The 21,897-nt window shown below is 39.6% G+C and overlaps 1 protein-coding gene and 1 pseudogene across 1 annotated transcript; both read left to right on the plus strand.

Annotated features, from left to right (window-relative positions):
- The first annotated feature begins 11,375 nt into the window (after positions 1-11,375).
- Positions 11,376-12,209, plus strand: LOC134204580 (deoxyhypusine hydroxylase-like; annotated as a pseudogene).
- A 2,982-nt stretch (positions 12,210-15,191) lies between these two features.
- On the plus strand, positions 15,192-16,569 carry LOC134204578 (uncharacterized). Its single transcript, XM_062679385.1, has 3 exons — positions 15,192-15,441; positions 15,970-16,115; positions 16,207-16,569. The coding sequence occupies exons 1-3, from the start codon at positions 15,192-15,194 to the stop codon at positions 16,567-16,569; spliced, it is 759 nt and encodes a 252-aa protein (XP_062535369.1).
- Positions 16,570-21,897: the final 5,328 nt, after the last annotated feature.

Genomic DNA, 21,897 nt, shown 5'->3' on the forward strand with positions numbered 1-21,897 from the left:
AATTTTGAACTATTGAAGCGGGCCGCAGTATATTTGCAATTTTTGTTTTCCATTTTAAATAGAATTTCAAAACTTAGTACAAAATGATGTTTTATATCAAAAATAAAATTTTGACAAAATATTTTATTCTTATAAATAAATATTTTTGTTAAATATAATTGTAAAGATATTTAATTCCGCAGGTTTTATCGCCGTAGCTGACGATGAGTCGAAACTGCTGTTTCTGCTCTTTCAGAATGACAGGAGATAGTTCTTTTACATCCCCAACTTTACGGTTCAGTTGGCAGAAAGTATTCTAAGCTATTTTTCCAAATGATCAGATGGTCGGTGTTCTGCCAATCCGCAGCAAGGGCCAATGAATAGAAAATCACCCAATTTTGCGCACAAAACAACGTGTTGCGATTGTAATTGTTTACAGAACTCATTGATCTAAACTCTTATTAGTAATTGAAGATATTTTTATCAAATAAATGCAAACATAGATACGAATATTGTTTTGTGTTCTTTTTACTAGGAAAGTATCACAAAACAGTCCAAAAGCCGCTTGTTGCGGTTAAGCAGAACTCCGTCTATATGACCTTATGCATTTGAAGATTGTTGTCCACTATAAGTTGTCGCGCAAATAACGACAACATGTTGTGTAGAACTTGAGTAAATTAGCTTCTCTTCATCAATATCGGAGTCTGTAAAAAATGTTGATTTCTTTCAATATTTTTCGTAGCTTAAAGTACGTTGACATGATAGTCAACGTGTTCGCTGGAGTTAATTATCCAGCGATTTTTCAATTAAATTTCGCCGAGCCCTTACTTATTTTTAAGAATAAAGGCATCCTTATTACGGAGCAGTATGAAGCAGCATTATTCTTACATGAAGCTCAATATTAAGCTCGATTAAACTCGCGAAAAAAAAATGCTATTTTTATAGCCCGGGGCAATAATATCGGAGTATGTTTGCTGTTAGCCTACATAATATTTTTGAAGTGAAGAATTTCATTTCATGATAACACGATTCATGCTTTATATATGGCGAGTCAACAACATAATGCTGCAAACTTGATAAAATCCTCGAATGCAACAACAAATGGGGACAATGAAAAGCTTTTCTAGTCATGCTTTATGCTTACAATGGGCCACATGTAGTGTATTCTCTAAAATCCTTCGCGGGCCGCATGAAAAGGCTTGGAGGGCCGCATGCGGCCCGCGGGCCGCACTTTGGGGATCACTGATATATAGCATACATTTGCTCACTAGAAGAATCCTGTGCACCTTTCTAAAATGCACGAAGATATGCATTATCGATTGAAATTCACAGACCCATAGTCTTATATACAATCAGCTCGACAAACTGAGGTATCGTTTTTGTGTCCTTGGCATATGAGAACAGCTGTTATGGTCAGTATGTGCTGAAAGCAATCTTAAGTAAAGAACTTTCAGCAATTTTAATGATCTTTCAACCCGTTCTGGATTTTTTTTTGCAAATTCCATGCGAAGATCTAGAAATACCCACAAATCTGCATTGTTACTTACGAACTGTGCAAATAGTCAAAAGCGCTTATTAGCTTGATTAACTGTACACATCGTAGTTGCTAATCATGATTGGCAGAGAAACAGAAAATATGTACAGCTCACCAATTATATAATATTCTTGGGATACAAAAGTTATTCTTATTGTATACTTGCTTCGGAGTTTCCAATAATGATGCTGGTCACGTGCTTATAGTCAATTTAGGATTACTAGGAAAATTAGTTTAACACTCATTGTTATAGGAGACCGAGAAATGCTCTGCATCTCCGTGAGCGCTACGAGAAAGGAATCGTTGGTTAGTTTGGAAGGTAATTCGTGTGAAACCCCTTGGTAAGCGACAAAATATTTATTGTAAACGAAGTTATTTTAAAAACAAGAAGACGAAAACTGTGTTTCAAATCAATTCAACGCAAGATCAATGTGGTTCGTTTGATAATCTTCTACAACACGATCGATTCCGCACTAAATAATTTTGTGCTCTTCGATGCTGACATAAGTTTTATCACTTCACGTTATCCCACACTAGCTGGCGTGCTCAGCATCAACATGATCGATCGCACACTGGTTAAACAAATTTTTGCTACGCGAGGTAGATTTTTTTTCACTTCGCGTTTTCCCGGACTAGCTGCCGTCCCATGACCAGCATCCATACGATCGTTTCCGCATTCATATAGAAGAAAACTACATGGTCGGGGTTCAGCCAAATTACAACAAGCGCCAACGGAAAATTGCCCATTTTTCTGCTCAAACTTTCGTTTAGCAGATATCATTGGTCGCAAATCGTATAGGATATCCCTCAATCCCATTACTGAGGATATCCTTCTGCTAATGTATGCTTAAATTTATATGAAACTTTTTCCGTTGTCCTTGTACGAGCGAAATATCACAAGTCAATCGAAAAGCCGCTTAGTGCGGTTTGGCTGAACCCCGACCACATATGAATTTGTCGACTAAGAATGGGGTTATGTAGTAACCGTTTATAGGAATATTGTATAACCTAAAGTTTTGAAAACTACTTTACGATTTTGTTCAGCGTTGCATCCAAAATTTTAGATAACAAAAAGTATGTTTTAAGTTTAAATTTGTTTCGAAATTCCACGGAATCCCGTTAAATTTCGTTGCAAGCTAGTTTTTCTAGCCAAATTTTTACGAAACGAAGCGAAATTAAAAAATCAGATTTCGCCATGCTCAAATTCCGCGAAATTCCGCGGAATTTCGTTTCGAACCACCTAAAACGAAATTTTTCGAAATACCGCATATGCTTATTGGAAACGCATTGGGAAAACAAAATTTTTTCTTCTCAGGACCAGCATTTTATAGAAAGAAAGAGCTAATTGCGAAAATGGATTGTTTGGTTGGTTGCTGTTAGTGATTCCATCCATTCAAATTAATTGCATCATCTCCCTCCGACGCGCGAATTTGATTCGCTATTTACGATTGAGTTTTGTACTTTGAAGAAAATTAATATCGGATTGTCGGATCAACCTTCTTTTGTATAAAGACCATTTTGGAGGACACCATCCTCAAAAATGGCCGAAATAAAGGAGAAATAAGCAGAATCAGAAGTGGCGTGAAAGCAAACGCAAATATATTTATTTGCAACGTTTGGTTTTCACCCGCGATGTAAGCGTACGTGGCAAAGTAAGGATTGTGATGTCCCCGACAGAAAGCCAGTCGAGTGGCTTCAGCGGCCGATGAGTCATGTTAATTCCACGGTTAGAGACTCAAAGTACATCCAACTGGGAACAACTATTCGACTTCTTGATTCAGTTGGCCTCCGAGCAGTTTGCTCAATGTAAATAAAACGACACAAATTATTATGGCAAATACCATCCATTTCATATAGTCCTACTACGTAGTCATACGTCACCTTTGCGTACAACCCGATTGGGCTGCACCTTTGAGTTTTTGCTTAGGTATATATTCCATTTCAAGATTGATTTTGCACTTCATATTCTACTACATGGGGCCCTCCTTAGCCGTGCGGTAAGACGCGTGGCTATAAAGCAAGATCATGCTGATGGTGGCTGGGTTCGATTCCCGGTGCCAGTCTAGGCAATTTTCGGATTGGAAATTGTCTCGACTTCCCTGGGCATAAAAGTATCATCGTGTTAGCCTCATGATATACAAATACAAACAATGGTAACCTGGCTTAGAAACCTCGCAGTTAATAACTGTGGAAGTGCTTAATAAACACTAAGCTGCGAGGCGGCTCTGTCCCAGTGTGGGGATGTAATGCCAATAAGAAGAAGAAGAAGAAGATTCTACTACATAAACAAATGTTAAAAGTTCCGAATACTAATGCGTGCATAAACTCATCTGAAATTGTTTTCGAAAAGTTTTCCAGTGCAAATCTAGCTTCAATCGATGATAACCGTATTTCATCGTTGTTGTGCATCTGGCATCGCCGTCATTTAGACTGAGAAAGGATAAAGCTCGAATGTATATCACGGTATGTGCATCAAACCCAACTGTACTGCAATTTTTAGCCTCGGACCCCATAATGCAGTTCCGGGGAACGTTTGCTCCCATTGCACTCGGGAATACGAACCCTTCACTCCCGATGGATGTTGTTGACACCGATATTGAGTCACGGAATGTCCATCACATGCACCGATCTCGGCCAACTGTTTCCATCGTTCGATTTTCCACCCGAATGCACTGTCCAATGCTGGACCAACACGACGACGATGGCTCACAGGCGCAATGGTTGATTTACGGGTTCCAGCTCAATAAATAATCTAAACTGACGACCCGGCTGCTACTGTTGCTGCCACCGCTCGGATGTTTCAGGATGACGTTTGCCTTTATTAGATTTCGATTGCACACCAGTCTTTCTCACATTGAACTATAGGCACGATTCTTTGTCTGATTCCGATGGGAAACCAGCGAAAAAGATAGCCACCCCATTCTTGATGTCTTCGTCTGGTTGGATTCATGCACTGCAGACACAGATGGTGAAAGATTAAGAGCGTGGCATGCAAATCGAAGACTACGGTATTCGGAGCCATAAATCACACTGCCGGTATATGGCTACGTTGGAACCACGTACGTTGCGCACACCCAATTTGGAGGTGGATGTCGAAAAGTAAAAGTTGGCAAGAGATCAACTTCTACGATCCTAGACTATTGCCTAACAATTGAAGCATAACGACTGAGGACAATACCCTTGTAAATTGAAGTTGGAAGAAAAATGGTAGAAGGATGAACTTTTATTTTCGAATAAATGTCACAATTGGACGCAATTATAGGATCCATCTGTGTAGAAAGATTAATCGGTGTGTACGAAGATTTTTTGAGCACCGGTGTTCAGACTTCAGATTTAACTATGGCATCTGAGGTACTTTAACATACAATGTAATGTGCTTTATTATTATTTTTTAGTATTCTTGCATAGTTTCATGTATACTGCATAAAATGTTGAAAAGGCGTACACATTAACTCGATACTATTTATGATAAATTGGTCATTAATATCAAATTTATGCCACGACGTCCTCGCCGTATTCAAGGGTTAATTACCCAACCCACATAGAAATCCATTTCCACATTTTTCATCAAAAGAAAACATCTCACACTGACCTACATTTTTACGAGAACAAAAAAGGTACAACCAAACTAATGTGTGTATGCTCCTCGTCATACAGCTCATCGTTCGTGCCCCAAATAGCAACCATAGCGAATGAGCTTATTCACGTTGAAGATTTATTGCTAATGGATTGATTGATGAACTCTGCTCTGCTGACCGCTCCTGCCCAGGCATGATGCCCGGTCTCATAATGACTAATCCATTTTGTTTGATGGAAAAATTGAAGCATATGCGACCGTTCCGTTTTGCGGTTCTTACGAGGAGTGGCTTTGAGCATCGAGGGAAAAAACAGGAGCTAATGAATGCTCGCACACGCCCTTTTGATCAATTAAAATGTTGTAGTTGTTCGGAAAAGTCATATGTCACTCCGAGCCACCTATAACATAATGAACCCCATCCAGGGACAGAACTAATCCCATGAAAACCATCAATTTCCCCTCCTTGCTGTCACAATCAAACTGAATTATTCAAAGCAAATCAATTAGCAGTCAGTGGATAACATCACGCATTCGATCCATCAGATGCCACAAAGTGTCATTCGCCCGCTGCTGGCTATTTATGACCCCGTGATGGACCAACCAATTCGGCCGGACGAACAATGATTGAATTTCTGGAATGTCCTTGTTTTTCGAAAAGAATATTTTATTCATCCCACGTAGCCTGGCGGAACGGCAAATTCCTCGTCTTTATCGTCCTTTTGTTCACATCCGACTGGAAAGATGAGCTTCGATATCTGTGGCAGAATTAGATATTTATCTCCCCCAACCCCGACAAGCTACAACATCAAACAGGACAGTTCAGTAGCACTGATAAATTAGCTAGTTTCGAACTTACTGCCGCCAGTAGTGGATTCAGAACCGCAAGCCGGAGACAAATCAATATCAGCTGGGAAACTTGTCCCCAGGGAGTCGTATCCTTTGGCCATACTCGCTGCGTCCTTCTCTGGCTGAATTTATCGCATTCGTATCACTAGCCGGTATGTAGTGTCGTGAAATTGGTTCGTACTGGTGGTAGGTAAGATGGCAGAGCTTTCCCAAAGGATTCAAATCAATTTGTCTACTTGTCACAACAAATATAAGAATTAATTGCGTGTTTATCTTTTCTTTGGTTCGAAGCACATCGTGCCTCCCCAAAGAGTCAAGGTGTCCGTCCATCTCCATTCTGCCTTTTCCGTCCGTAGAATCTGAAGCCATGTGGCGTACATTGGAGGCCAGTTTCCGCTTAAATCTTCCTGGAGAGGAAAATCTCACATAGCGAAGCTCTATAGCAGTAGCGGTGCTCGATGGGAAAATTTATGGCTTCTTCCCACTCTTGTCCGAAGTAAGATTCCTTTCTTCAGAGAAGCGAAGCCGAGGCAAATCTCTTCCCGGCTATCGTCTCCGGTAATGCGCTGGGGTTAGACGGTGCATTAACATAGTAATGCGGTCCAGTCAGAAGTCGGCAGTGATGAAATGACTTTTGGCTATAAATTTGCCGAATGCCAACAACTCATTCATTACCGGACGCTGATTGCCTACTTCCGCCAAACGGACTAATTAAAAGGGTACCGTAAATCACTATCACTTTCGGTTATCCATTGGCAAGACGCACGGCCGTGAAGTAATTTCGACTCGTGAAATTTTCAGCAACGCTCGAACAGGTATATCTGCGGGTATATTTTCACAATCAGGGCATAAACACTCGATGAACAGGATTGCAGCAATTACCACATGAATCATACTTGAATTTGATCACAAACTGTTCCACGTTGTTATCATTCACTATTATTATAAGTAACTGTGCTTTCTACAATCGCTTAAAATTTATGCCAAAAAGCGTAGTCGAGGAATCGATTATTTAATATTTACTATCAATAATGACTCGTCTCGAGTGATTTCAAAATAATAAACATAAAAGCACACCTGGGGCCATAGTGTATGAAATATACAAAGAGATCAATAAAATAAAAACATCAATTTTATTAATCGCAAGATTTTCGTAATGTTACGTTTATGTGGTTACTAGCAGACCTGACAAACTTTGTTTCGCCTAAAATTGATTTATTATCTGATTAATTCTCGAGTTATGAAGAAACTGGTGCTTCATTTGTATGGGAGCCCTCCTTTCCAAAAGGGGGAGGGGTCTCGAACCATCTTATGAACCTTTCCCGGCCCCAAAAACCTCTGCATACAAAGTTTAACCCCGATCGGTTCAGTAGTTTCCTAGTCTATAATGTTCAGACAGACAGAAATTCATTTTTATGTAGGGGAACTGTTCCATTTTCCATCTCACTGAACATATATTCATCTCATCGCAAAACAAAGAAATACAGCACCAATTTCGTCGCTTCTTTTTGCTGACAAGCGTGCTCACTGGTGAAAAAAAATCACAAAAATAAGAAACAAACTAAATTCCTTTTCATTGCTTTGTTTTTGGTAGGATGGAAATAGGAGCTATGGGATGAAGTGCCGAACCGTTCCCCTATATAGATTTTTGCAACATGCCCTCTTTGATGGTGTTGCTGAAGGTCTAAGTAGGTCACGATGAGAAACGGACGCGAAAATTTTTCATCTGTCATTTTTTTCCAATGCGCAAATGATTTTTTTATTATTTTGAATCCCGTTGAAAAAACCCAACTTAATTCACCGAGTGGTAATATTGCCTTTCTTGCATTTAGCCAAGACACCAACCTTATATGGCTTTAATATGGTTCGATGTACTCTTTATAACTTTCAAACGCAACGGTCGATCGATATAAAATTCAATAGTGATCTATGAGGGTTTGCTCCCTGTCGAATGAAACTTGCTGCGAGAAAATCGGCTAAGGATTGCTAAATTATAAGTTGTCTAATGTTAAGAAAATTATTTTGAGATTTTTAGTGGAATGTCTTCACTTGTCATAAGACGAGTTTGTACAATCCCATTTAATTCCAGCACTTAATTGTACCTTGACAGATACGTATTTCGACCTCAACAGTAAGGCCGTCTTCAGTGTCTCGTACTTGAGTCGAGTCAAGTAATTATATTGGGGTCGTACACTTATTACGTAAGCACTTATGGGGGGAGGGGGGTATGCCATTCTCTTACGCTCCATATAAATAAAAAAATATTTGTATAGGAAAAATCTTACCTGGGGGAGAGGGGGGGTTGAAAACCCCAGAAAAATTGCTTACGTAATTAGTGTACAGCCCCATTCGGTTAGTTTCTGCAAACATTTTTTTGGGAAGGGTCATTTGGCCGAAACCCATTAAGCCGAAAGCCATGTGTGTAGGGAGTAGTGAGACGTCTCTCTTCTTATTCCTAATTTCTCACTTTTCAATAAACTATTCGGCCAAGTGTCCCAAATGAACCATTCGTCCAAACGACCCTTTCGGTCAAAAGACCCTGTTGGCCAGATAACCCTTTCAGCCAAATGACCCATTCGGTGAATGACCCTTTCGGCCAAATGACCCTTTCGGCCAAACAACCCTTTCGGTCAAATGACCCTTTCGGCTTAATGACCTTTCCGGCCAAATGACCCACTCGACTAAATTACCCATTCGACCAAATGACCCTTTCGGCCAAATTACCCTTTCGGCCAAACGACCCTTTCGGCCAAATGACCCTTTCGGCCAAATGACCATTTCGGCCTAATGACCCTTCCGGACAAATTACCCATTCGACCAAATGACCCTTTTGGCCAAATGATTTTGGCAAAACGACATTTTCGGCCAACCGACCCTTTCGGCCAAACAACCCTTTTGGCCAAATGACCCTTCCGGCCAAATGACCCATTCGGCTAAATTACCCTTTCAGCCAAATGAACCTGTCGGCCAATAACCCTTTCAGCCAAATGACCCATTCGACCAAATGACCCTTTCGGCCAAATGACCCTTTCGGCCAAACGACCCTTTCGGCCAAACGACCCTTTCGGCCAAAAGACCCTTTCGGCCAAATGACCCTTTCGGCCAAATGACCATTTCGGCCAAATGACCCTTCCGGCCAAATGACCCATTCGACCAAATGACCCTTTTGGCCAAATGATCCTTTCGGCCAAATAATTCTTTCGGACAAATGACCCTTTCGGCAAAACGACATTCTCGGCCAAACGACCCTTTCTGCCAAACAACCCTTTTGGCCTAATGACCCTTCCGGCCAAATGACCCATTCGGCCAAATGTTCCTTTCGTCCAAATGACCCATTCAGCTAAATGACCCTTTCGGCCAAATGACCCGGCCTAAGTGAAGGTAAAAAAATCAAATTGCTATCAATTCGTCATTTTATGTCGTATTGACCTGATTATTACTGTTTCTGCTCGTACGGGTCCCAGAATCCAGAATACATGTTGGGACTTGTGATGTGGTCCTTCTATCCGGTGTTATTCAGATGAGTCACAGGGTCAGATGCAGTAAATTTGGCCATGACTTTCTTTTCTAGCGATATAAGTCCAAGAAAATGACGTTTGTTTCGTCCCCATTTATACCGCGTTCCCCATTTTCGCGGTTGAACATTTCGCGGAGTAACATTTGGCGGTTTGTAACTTTTCGCGGTACGACATTTGGCGGTTTGTACCTTTTCGCCGAATGACTTTTGGCGGAATGTACCATTTCGCGGAATGCACCGTTTCGCGGAATATTAATAATAATAGCCTTTGTTCATTCAGCATTCCCACAATTGTTACCTGCGAGGTTTGAAAGCCAAGTTAGCATTTCTTTTGAATTCCTTAAACACGATTAACACGTTGAAACTTTTATACCTAAAAAGCCGAAATTTTTTTTTCGATAAATTTCCTATACCGGGCCAGAAGTTGAACCCAGCCTCCTTCAGCATAGTCTTGCTTGGCAGCCACGCATCTTCCTGCACGGCTAAGGAAGGCCTCCCAGAATATTTAGAAGTGGTTTTCAAAATTTCAATTGCCCTTTATACCGGGCAGATACATCCATTTAAAGGAGACGTTACCCATCCTTTCACTTTACACTGGGCAGACACGTTCATTCAAATAAGACAACTCCTTTCGCCTTATACCATGCAGATGCATCCATTTAAAGAAGGCGTTACCCCTGCCTTTGCCTTATATCGGGCAGATGCATTATTTTATAGAATACACTATCAACTCCTTCCGCCTTGTACCGGGCAAATGCATCCATTTAAAGAAGGCGTTACCCCTCCCTTCGCCTTATACCGGGTAGACGCGTTCTTTTATAGAAGGCTACGCCACTGTACCGAGCAGATGCATCCATTTAAAGAAGGCGTAACCCTTCTATTCGTCTTATACCGGGCAGACGCGTTCTTTTAAAGAAGGCATTATCATTTCCTTTCGCCTTATACCAAGCAGATGCATCCATTTAAGGAAGGCGTTACCCCTCCATTCGCCTTTTACCGGGCAGATGCATCCATTGAAAGAAGGCGATTCTCCTCCCTTCGCCTTATATCGGGAAGACGTATTCTTTGAAAGAAGACATTAGCAACTCCTTTCGCCTTATACCATGCAGTAGATATGGTTGGGTTTCAGGTTTTGAAACCCGCACCCCGAATCGAACCCGAACCCGATGGGTCAACTCCGAGTACGGGTTTACGAATGCAAAAATTCTCGGGTACGGGCCGGGTTCGGGTTTGCATTAAATCGAAAAAAAATAGACCGGATTTTATGTAATTAAGACGATCCCCACCCATGCGTTGACATATGCGTGTCTAGAATGAGTACTCAATGTGGTTTTATTTTAGCTACTCACTCATTTTCGCACCGGTTGTCATTGTTCATGTTTTCAAAATACAATCTAGTGTCCGCACCGGTTGTTGCTACATATAGGTTGCTACATAAATATTCACGTGTAAACAAACACTGTTTTCCATTATTTACCTTTATTTACAAACAATTCTGAATTGCAAACTAAATCACTTGAAATTTACTGAACAGTTGTAGAATCTTATGAAATTATAGTGATGAATAATTTAAACTAGTACACAAAGTACTAATTCATGTACGGCAATACGCAATGTAAGATGCTGAATCAACACCGCAGTTTGAAGTGTGCCGTCCTACCTGGTAAGCACCCAAACATTATTCGGAATGCAGAGGAAGGAGCTCAATATTTGTACAACGACTATTTCGTGGAAGAATCGGTTTACACGGAAGCAGCTAGTTCAAAAACGTTTACGTATGTCCAAGTGTTAGTTTCTTAGGATTGCAAACGCTATGGAACAAAACGAATAATATATTCCCGGTTTCTACAGATACGTAACGAAAATTAGCTTGGCGACATTTCAAGAGCGTTCCCCATGCCTTAGTGTTTTGATAGGGGCACATGCTGAACGACCAAGGTCGGCCACTGAAGGAGCGTTTCCGCGTACTATTCACGTTGGGAAATATTGGCGGACAAAAACAAAAACAAGACATCGAGGCCTGATTCGGAGACTATTCGGCGTTGCTTAAGGACGAACTAGCGTACTGTTAGGACAGATGCAAGACCAAGCGGCTATTCCCATTCTGACGAAAGTACTGCAGGACACTAAGCAGGAACCAATGATGCAACATGAGACTGGTAAGTATAAATAGCTACAGGTTGCACAGTGGGTCAAAGTTGTTTAAAATGGGGGACACACTTGTGGTATTCGTACCAGTAGAAGTAGAAGTAGCGGAAACATGTGAAATTGCTGCGGGTTGCGAATTTCACAGAAAATATGCATCAGTCGATCCGACACCTCTAGCAGAGACGACATTTAATGTGTAAAGCTGCAGAAGGTTCTGCTGGATGAAAATGAGTCTTTGTTCAACCGGTACCGCGCTATGTTCATATTATGAAACTTACGAAACGAAGAATCTGTTCTGGCACTTGCCACAGGATTGCTTTTTTAGACATGAAGTTGGTTTCGTATTAGGACAATTACAGGAGCCAAGCAGCATTCCATTTTTGGCCGAAAATTTGAGAGATAGTGCCGAGAACGAAATGGTACGACATAAATGCGCCTTGGGAGTCATTGCCACCAAGGAATGCACTGAAATACTAAACGAATACCTGAAGGACGAGAAACGAGTTGTCAAGAAGAGTTGCGAGGTTGCACTACATATGTGCGAGTATGAAAGTAGTTCGGAATTTCAGTATTTATATGCCGACATGTTGGGGAAGGTAACCCACTAAGTATATTGTAATAAAAGGATTTAGCTTATGTATGTTTGATTCAAGCATTTGGTTTATTATTATTTTGATAGTAAATATCACAATCACAAACTTGAAATAAAATTGATTCATTGTCAGAATCTATCTACCATAATGTTGGTTATCAGTTGCAGAAGCGTCATCGAATCGAGTCCCTTACTATTTATTGGTAATCACCCGTTTAACAATCAAAGTGCTTTAAAGTGGTTATTTCTTTGAAGAATCAAAATCTTATTCCCTGCACGAAAACAAATTATTTCTTTTTAGAACGCCGCTTGATACCCTTGGGGTATAGCTTGAACTTCCACCGACGCTCCGGCAATTTTGTCCTAATATTCCAATATTGTAATATGTATTTGCATCCGTTCCTTCACATTCCATGCACACAGCATGGTCTCTGATGCTGTTCAGGTGTTTGAATACACCGACAGACAGGGCATGTTGAATCTCCCACATCCTGGGTGGAAGGCGTGATTGCACAATATCGTAAGCACGAGAGGGGAAGATAGTTGCTGGTCTAATCATATCATGCGTGAACTAAAATAAAGAGCCAATATCTAGAAAACACATACATGTTGTGGTCTCTGCATATATAAAACTTTTATAATGCTTATAAAATCTCTCGTCATTCTAATAATTCTCTTTGATAAACAATTTTATTTTTATGAAATTGTTTCATAAATTAAACAATTTTATTTTTGTGAAATTTATGTTTTATTATTTAAAACTTTGTTTCAGAACATGTTAAGGAACATTTAACAATTTAAAACAGAATATCAAACATAGTATCAAACGTAAAAAGTATTCAACAGCTGAGAAACTTGTATCAAATATTATCGATCGATTGTAAAAAGAAAAGTAAACAACCGGATTACAAGCAACTTTCACTTATAAATTATTAGTTTAAAGAAATGAGTTAATCTTCTAACTCTTCATACGGCTCTTCATCCACCAGGTCGAGGCATTCTATTTCTCCTTCCGCCTCGTCGAAGCTGAGGTGCTCAGCTTCCAGTCCTTCAGCTTCTTCTTCATATGATTCCTCTGAAAATAAAACTTCCACTGACTGTTCAGGAACTGAATCTTGCGCTTCTACATCAGCTATCATAGGATTTTCAGGTGCGGGAGCTACTTCTTTCAGTGTTTCTTCCAAAATGCGATGTTGTTCAAGCTCATAGTATCTCTTCGCAACAGTATTTAGTCCACTGAAATCTACAGACATAATAGCGTGGTTTGCTATTCCTGTAAGTGCTTTTGTCCGCTTGAATCCATCCTCCACCTTTGCGCCAGCCGCTGCCGCCAAAAGCCTGCCCGATTTGGCGAGTTCGAGGGTGGCTGAGTCTGTTATTTTTCGTGTTTTGGTAGCGTCTCGGCCTCTTGGACGGATTGTTTTTGAACAACTTGCATCCGCATCCTCTTCTTCAACGTCGTCGTTTGAGATGTGGTCACCGGATCGCTTCACAGCTGGGCCCTGAGAATAACAAAATAAAAATCAGATGTGCTTTCAACTCAAGTATAAATCTCAATTATTACCTTTACGTGATATTGCTGCCACTTTGGGGCACTTTCCAGCAACCTGTAGCAGCTGATCAGTGTGAATGGTGCCTTTTCCTTAGTGGCGTACAATGCCAGTGCTTTCTTCAGGTTATCCTCGGGAGAAGCACCACTTTGTGGGCGAGCATTTATTTGAGCCAAGCATCCGGCAAACTAGTTAGCACATTTGTTTATGGTGTGCCACCGGCTTTTGATGCCACTCGGTGCCCGTAGTTCCGAATTCGGTACGCCATTCATCGTACATATCTCTACGAATTTTTCAAATATACGGGCGTATAGTTTTTCTGTCTTTTGATACGTTCCGACGGCTGGATCCTGAGACACTTCTAGCCATGCTTTACATAGCACTTCATCCTCCAGCTGTGTCCAGTTTTTCCCTCTTGGCTTTGAGGCACTCATCTCGAGAACAACCGAAAAAACACGGATCCACACGCAAGCAAACAAAAGAAAATTCGAATTTATTTAATTAATTTCGCCACACTCGTCCTACCGTAGTCGCTGATGTTTTTGTTTACACGGCACTGACACTATCGATGCTTTCGTCAGGGCCAATTGAACATTCAAAACGGTTATATTATGTGTGCAGCTCGAAACCGAATTTTTGAACTGACGGCAATCAATTTTTTCCTATTAGTCGCAAGTTTAATTACTGCGCATCTGGTGCGCTGTATAGCGCATCTAGTTGCGAACAATGTACACTAGTTGCGCAATGATGCGCTATAAGTTGAACGCGAATAAAATTGATTTTCGCGAGTTCGAAATTCGATTTTCAACTGGAAGCATAATATTTTCGCACCGGTTGTTGCTGTTTTGATTTCAAGACAAAATTTTCAAAACGACTTATCTGCTTTTGTAAACAAAGATTCAAACGACGATTTGACGAATCTGATAGCTCTCCCACGCAAACCAACACCACTTATAGGTAGGTGAAGGTTTTCGCTACCTGTTTATGGTGTTGGTTTGCGTGGGTGAGCTATCAGATTCGTCAAATCAAAAACAAATTTTCAAAACGACTTATCTGCTTTTGTAAACAAAGATTCAAACGTCGATTTGACGAATCTGATAGCACTCCCACGCAAATCAGCACCATCAACACGTAGGTGAAGGTTTGGACCTGTTGATGGTGTTGGTTTGCAAGGAAGTGCTATCAGATTCGTCAAATCGACGTTTGAATCTTTGTTTACAAAAGCAGATAAGTCGTTTTGAAAATTTGGTACTGAAATCGTCGTTTGAGTCTTTGTTTACAAAAGAAGATAAGTCGTTTTGAAAATTTTGTCTTGATTTGTTACCGCACCGGAATGTTTAATTTCTTTTAAATTAAATTTTCAATCTTTATTATTTTTTATGGTTGACAAACAACTCTGTATTACTAACTGAAATAAATACATGAAAGTTAAATATTGAGACCTAAACATGAATTTAGAAAATGTAGTGGAATATTTTGAATCTAGTGATGAAGAACTTGAACTCGTACATCAAGTGCTATCATATGCGCAGGCACTTGCAATGGATGAAGCTGAATCAACGCCGCGATTTGGAGGATCTCTTCCTGGGAAGCGCCCAAACATCGATCGAAAGGCAGAGGAAGGAGCTCAACGTTTGTACGACGATTATTTCTCGGAATCGCCTGTTTACACAGACGAGCAGTTCGAAAGGCGTTTTCGTATGTCCAGGCGCTTGTTTCTCAGAATTGCGAAGGCTTTGGAGCAAAACGAATATTTTCTTCAAAACCTGATGCAACTGGTAAGCTAGGGCTTGACAAATATTCAAAAGTGTACAGCAGCTATCCGGCAATTAGCCTACGGGTCTCCTTCCGATGCAATCGATGAATATGTCCGGATGGGAGAGTCTACTGCACCTAAATGTTTGCAAGAATTCTGCAAGACTGTGAACCACTTGTTTGGAAAAACTTACTTGCGCTCCCCAACGCGTAGTGATTTACAGCGACTCTTGCAAATAGGTGCAAAACGAGGTTTTCCAGGAATGCTCGGTTCGTTGGACTGGCAATGGAAATGGCAATGGAAAAATTGTCCTATGGCTTGGGCAGGCCAATATAAAGGCAAAGAAAAGAAACCTTCCATAATTCTTGAAGTTATAGCATCATACGATCTTTGGATTTGGAACGCATTTTTTGGAATGCCAGGATCCAATAACGACATAAACGTACTGGATAGATCTCCTCTTTTCTCAGATTTGTACAACGGAACTCTACCGGAAATCACGTATGTAATCAACAATCATACATACAATACCGGGTACTACCTCGCCGATGGTATTTGCCCACCGCTGGCTACTTTAGTGCAAACGATTTCGTCAACCGTTGGCCAAAAACGTAAAGTAAGTTAAACCAGCTCGAAAAATGAGTTTGTATATGTCTGTATTCCTATAATGTATTTTATGTTAAAATCAATCTTTTTTATGTTTATAGCACTTCGCTACAATGCAAGAGTCCGCAAGAAAAGACGTGGAGCGTGCGTTCGGTGCTATGACTGAGAAATTTGCCATCATCAAACAACCCGCCAGGTTGTGGAACAATGAAGACCTCAACATGGTCATGCGCTGCTGCATAATACTTCATAATATGATAATAGAAGACCAACGTAATGAGCCTACACATTTTCCGCACAGTTCGTTTCATGGCACCATCTTTGAATCTCCCAAGAATAATTCAGAATTCGGAGAATTTCTGTCAAGATATGAAAAAGTGCACGATACTACGCTTCATTACAAAATTCAGAACGATTTAATTGAGCATTTGTGGCAAATCAAGGGAGAAACGGAAGAGGAATGATGTCAGCTAGGTACACAAATGCTAATGCGAAAACTTAATAAAATCAGTACTTTTTTTAAATAACTGCTGTTTTCTGTTTTAAACGATAACCTACCGATTTTAATGGTAACTTTAACCATTTGAATATCTATTTTTCATTTAAACTCCAATGGAATTTTCAGTTTTGTATGTCTAAGTTAAGTATGTCTGATATTTAATGTAAATATTCTTATATGTTTTTAATATGTTTATATTCCAGTAAATATGTTTTTATTATAATCCTACAGTTTAACTTTTTTTCCATGCGGACTTTTTATAAGCAATTGACTTGATGAGAAAATTTTATGTTTTATTTTCTACTAGCAGACCCGACGATCCTTGTTTCGCCTAAAACTGATTAATTCTCGAGTTGTGAAGAAATTTATGTTTCATTTGTATGGGAGCCCCCCTCCAAAGGGGTCTTGAACCATCTTCAGAACCTTCACCGGCCCCAAAAACCTCTGCATACAAATTTTCACGCCGATCGGTTCAGTAGTTTCGGAGTCTTTAAGGTTCAGACAGACAGAAATTCATTTTTATGTAAACAGATTTGAATTTACTCTCCGTTGAATGATATGGACTACTATGAATCAATAAGACCACAGACCTGGCTTGTAGAATACTGCTTATGAAACGCGTTTCCAAAAAGATACCCAATTCATACGGTACAATTTGGTGTGAAGCAAACGTTGTCGCTGTCGAGCTTACACACATTAGGTCCACACCAGAATTCTTAATCCTATTACCCAAGGTATGTAGCAAGTCCTGTCTAGTAACAACATCCGTTGCAAAAATCCATGCGAAGTTTTGGGCTTTTGTACAGTAAAACGTATTCCATAAATTTCAGTTGGTATAAGAAAATTAAATAATGTATATAACAGCTAACAATACGCAATCTATGAAACAATTCCGTTACAAAGCAAGCATAGCGCATTTTCCAAATTTGTCAAACATAGAGGAAATATTCGTATTTAAGACACCTCGAGCTGATTAGAAATGCTAAATAAAGGAGTAGGTATACAAGTTCATTTTTTTATATTCGAGTGGTGCCGCATAAACGCATCACCATAAAATAAATTTATTCAAGACAAATTTGTGCCAAAACATTAAAATAAAACTTCAAACTAATGAAATCGTGTATTCGATTTTAGGCCGTCCAATCAGATTAATCTACCCTTGGTGTGCCTGGGTGTTCAAAATGCCCTTATTTCCCCTACCCAACAACAAGGGAATGATATCAAAAGGAACCACAGTAGCAATCTTTCACTTTAGTGCATTGTTTATTCACGCACTGGTGGGGATCGTCTAATAGTGTAAGAAATCGTTAAATATTTGAATGATAATTATTATAACAGAATTCCGCCAAACGGCATTCCGTGACCCCAAAATCCCTCAAATTTCCAACTTTTTCCAACAAAATATGAATAGTGCTATGTATGTAGCTATAATAAAGAGGAGAACACATCTTTAGTTCAATACTTGGAAGATAAAAGCACGAAAAATATGATAAACTTTGATGTATGCGACATTGGGGCAAAACGAGCTTAATAACTACATACTGCAGTGTCTCACGTCTAAAGAACACCTCAAACTAAATTTCTTGGAAAACTCCCTTACGAATAAGCCATTAATCTTCTATGTGCATCGTCAGTGAAAAATGTTATCCTATTTTGAATAAAAAAAATGCATTAAATGAGCTGTATGACCCCTAAAACCCCTATAATTCAATATTTTTAATGAATTATATGATTATTTGGTATTTTCATTATATCATTGGAAAATATTGACTAAATTAACATTACTACATCATTTCTTTGCTTGAAATCATTGAGCTATATTATTTTATAGGGGAATTTGGGCAAAAAGGTAAGAAAAAAGAGTATCTCCCATCACCTCCTATCTATGATCACATCAAGACTCATAACATATGACTATTCTTGTCTAGTAGTGCTATCGGGTATGGTTTGGAAATGTTTGGCATCGGTGCTATTCAAAAGTTTTTAAAAATCGTTTTTTACTCAACAAATAACCAAATAAAACATTTGTGAAACGATTTATTTCATTAATTTTCGTTCAGCAAACATTTGTCAATATCTGTTCAACATTTTGGGACAATAATATCAACACTTATCTGTAAATATTACTATTTTTACAGAATACATGAAAATTGCACATAAAATGCACTTTGATGCTTATTTGACCCCAAAATCCCTTAAATTTCCAACTTTTACCAACAAAATATATTTAGTGCCCTTCTGTGGATCCACAGTGAGAGATAAACACAATTTTAGAACATTGCCTTAAAGATAAAATGACAAATAGTTTGAAAACTCGCGATATACGGGAATTAGGGCAAAACAGAGCTCAATAACTACATACCGAATTCCACTTTCGAATAAGCTCTTGATCCCTTCTGTAAGTCGTTCGTGAAGAAAGTCATCAGTTTTTTCCACCTTTGAAATCGGATTTCCCCATTGTGCGATGATGAAAGAGGAAAGGGTGGGCCCTAGGTTGATCGCCAGTTGATTTTCTTATTACTATTTTTGAATTAACCTAACACTTTAAAATGCAAACTAATTGTAAAAACAGATAAAATAAACGATAAAACGAAAAATAAAAAGGGGATGACACTTTCACAAACAATCCCGGGTGTTACTGGGGTCCGCCTAATGGGAAGACTTCGCTTCCGGGTAGGTCGTGGTGCTGCTCCCTCACTGGAGCACGAATCGTATTCCTGTCAGCATCGCAGTTTGGTTTCCTGGGGAAGTTCCATAATCCTAAATTTTGGTGCACTGTTCTCCGGTGTTTGGTTTGAAGGATTTGGGCTGTGTTCAAGGTCTGCCTATGTTTTGGTTCATATTTTTCAGCCGTTCATTCAGTCCTTTCATAGAAAGGTTCGAAAGCCAAGTGTGTGGATAAATGGCAATTTTAGAGCCCGAGCTTTTTCGGGGGAACCATCTTGTTCGAATAGAGCAATCTTGGTGAAAAGGTGAAAGAAAATTTCGAATGGCAGAAAATCGTGTAAAAAATAGCCGAAAAATTGAAGAGGAGGCTGAGGCCCCCTAAGCTGAACATGTGGTTCACTTAGGGGGTGGTACTTTATTCCGAAAAAAGCCCGTTCGCTTCGACGGAGGACCATGTTCCCGAAAAAAGGTTTTGGGGATCCTATATTTGGGGATAAAGCCCGGCATCCTTCAAATAACGAAAGAGAGCTTCATTGTCGTCTAGAGCCTCTCTAATGCTGCCTGGGATCCCATAAAATTCCTTATGGAATTCGTATTTAGGGCATCTGGGGAAATGCTCCACGCTGTTACAGACTCCACACAGGTCACATTGAGGTCGGAAAGGGCCTCCACCAAAGTTGTGGGAGACCCTAGTATGGCCGGTCCGAAACCTCGATACGATCTCCTGCTCTTTCTGGGAAGTCAGTTCCCTCCATGGGCCAGTAGAGCCTTTAATCTTCCTCAGGGATAGACTTTTAGGAAATGGTCGATTTTGATAGTTCCGGAAGCTCGGAGTCAACGGAGTCAATGCAAGAAATGCAAACAAGTCATTTAGAAAAAAAGAGTACTGCACGACGCAAGACCCATCTCTGCGAAGCTGATTGAGCAATAATATAACTAGATGATGTGGCAGAAAGGTTTGCGCTTGGTTTATCTTTAGTCTTCACTATACCGAAATCGAAATTTGTGAATTTCGCTTTCAAACTGTCGTCAGATAAAGATTTAGCAATCATGATGAAATGGTTGGAAATTTGTTGAAGACAAAATAGAGCCAAGAATATTACTTATTTTAACGTCATCGACTTTTCTAGCTCAACGGAATCCATATAGTAATACGGATTACTGATTCCTTCGGCAGCAATCGTTTGTTCCTCAATGTCCATGAATTTTCGGAGGGTTTCTATGAGTCATCAAAACCGGCATTGCGTAGCGTGTGATTTCTAATTATGTAGTCCTTGAGCTTCTTGGAATGCGTGGAAATAGCTCCACAGTCAGAACAGCGAAATAGAATTTCAACAACAGAGTCTGATATGTTGTATTCAGATATAGGACAGCGAGGACCGTTATGACTCTGTTTTGGTTTTTGAAATAAGAGAAAAGAAATGCTTTATTCCAATGCTTTATTAAGTAGGTAATCAAGTTCCGCAAAACTGTCATGATCCAAAGCCTGTTTTAGTTCCTTCATATCACAATGAATTTTATATTAATGTCAAACACTTTTGATGAAACTTCCAACGATCACCAACTATCAAGTTGACAATGACACACAGACGAGTAGAATTTTCTTTTCAAACAATATACTACTTTTTATACATTCTAAGTTTAGTCCGCATATATCATAACAGCGTATAAAATACACCCCGGCAATGGCTTAAAAGAACGGTGGAATTGCTGTGTGAAAGTGGCTGCTGGATGCTGCACAGATTACCTTGCTCATATGCATTGACGATACTTGGGAGACAAGCCAAACATACCTATTCGTTAACTATGGGTGAGAGTTTGGAAATTTTGGGCAAGACGTTATTTTACGATTTTAGTATGGGTGGAGTCGATAGCGTTATTACAACGGATGAGATGTTCAATAGCTGGATGAATCAGTTGGATAAATATATAGAGAAGTAAAATTTTACCACATTTCCAGACCCACAATTCACGCTTAAATATTCCACCGTGTACTTTTCCCACGATCTTCGTTCGTTTTAAAGAATTTTACAATGCGCGCCGCAGTACTTCCTGTTTTGATATTTCTCTGAAAGCATTAATGTTCTCATAGAAAAGTATTGAAGTATTGAAATTCCCGTTTTTAGTGGCCACCCGTTAACAGCACTTTTAAAAACAAAATTTAATATTACAATAAGAAAGAAGAATTTTCCTTAAAGAAATCAAAATGTTCCATTGGAAAACTAAAAAAGTTCCATAAATAGAGCACTAAATATATGAACATTTCCTTAGCATAATAAAAAAAACCGTTAAGATTGAACATTAAATTAACCCTTCTTTAGAAGCGTTTATCGTTCATGGAAAATCAAGTGTGTCGAAGTCACTGACATCAAAAATATTTAAGTAAACAATTGAATGCAATAATTCTTTTTTGTTCACGAACTAATGCACCATAAGGCCTATGTTCTGCTTATAACATCTTCTAATAAGCATCACCCAATGAATAACAACCGGCAGCAACACGTTTCAAGTGATTTACTAACCATTTCACCTTTTCGCCAATAGATCATGGAAAGCCGTAACTCTTCAGAACAAAAACGTCACCGTCACAACTTCACTCCTTTCCAGCTAACGGCGTAGTTCATCG

The sequence above is a fragment of the Armigeres subalbatus genome, unplaced genomic scaffold (assembly GCF_024139115.2).
Source record: "Armigeres subalbatus isolate Guangzhou_Male unplaced genomic scaffold, GZ_Asu_2 Contig718, whole genome shotgun sequence".
NCBI classification, from domain to species: domain Eukaryota; kingdom Metazoa; phylum Arthropoda; class Insecta; order Diptera; family Culicidae; genus Armigeres; species Armigeres subalbatus.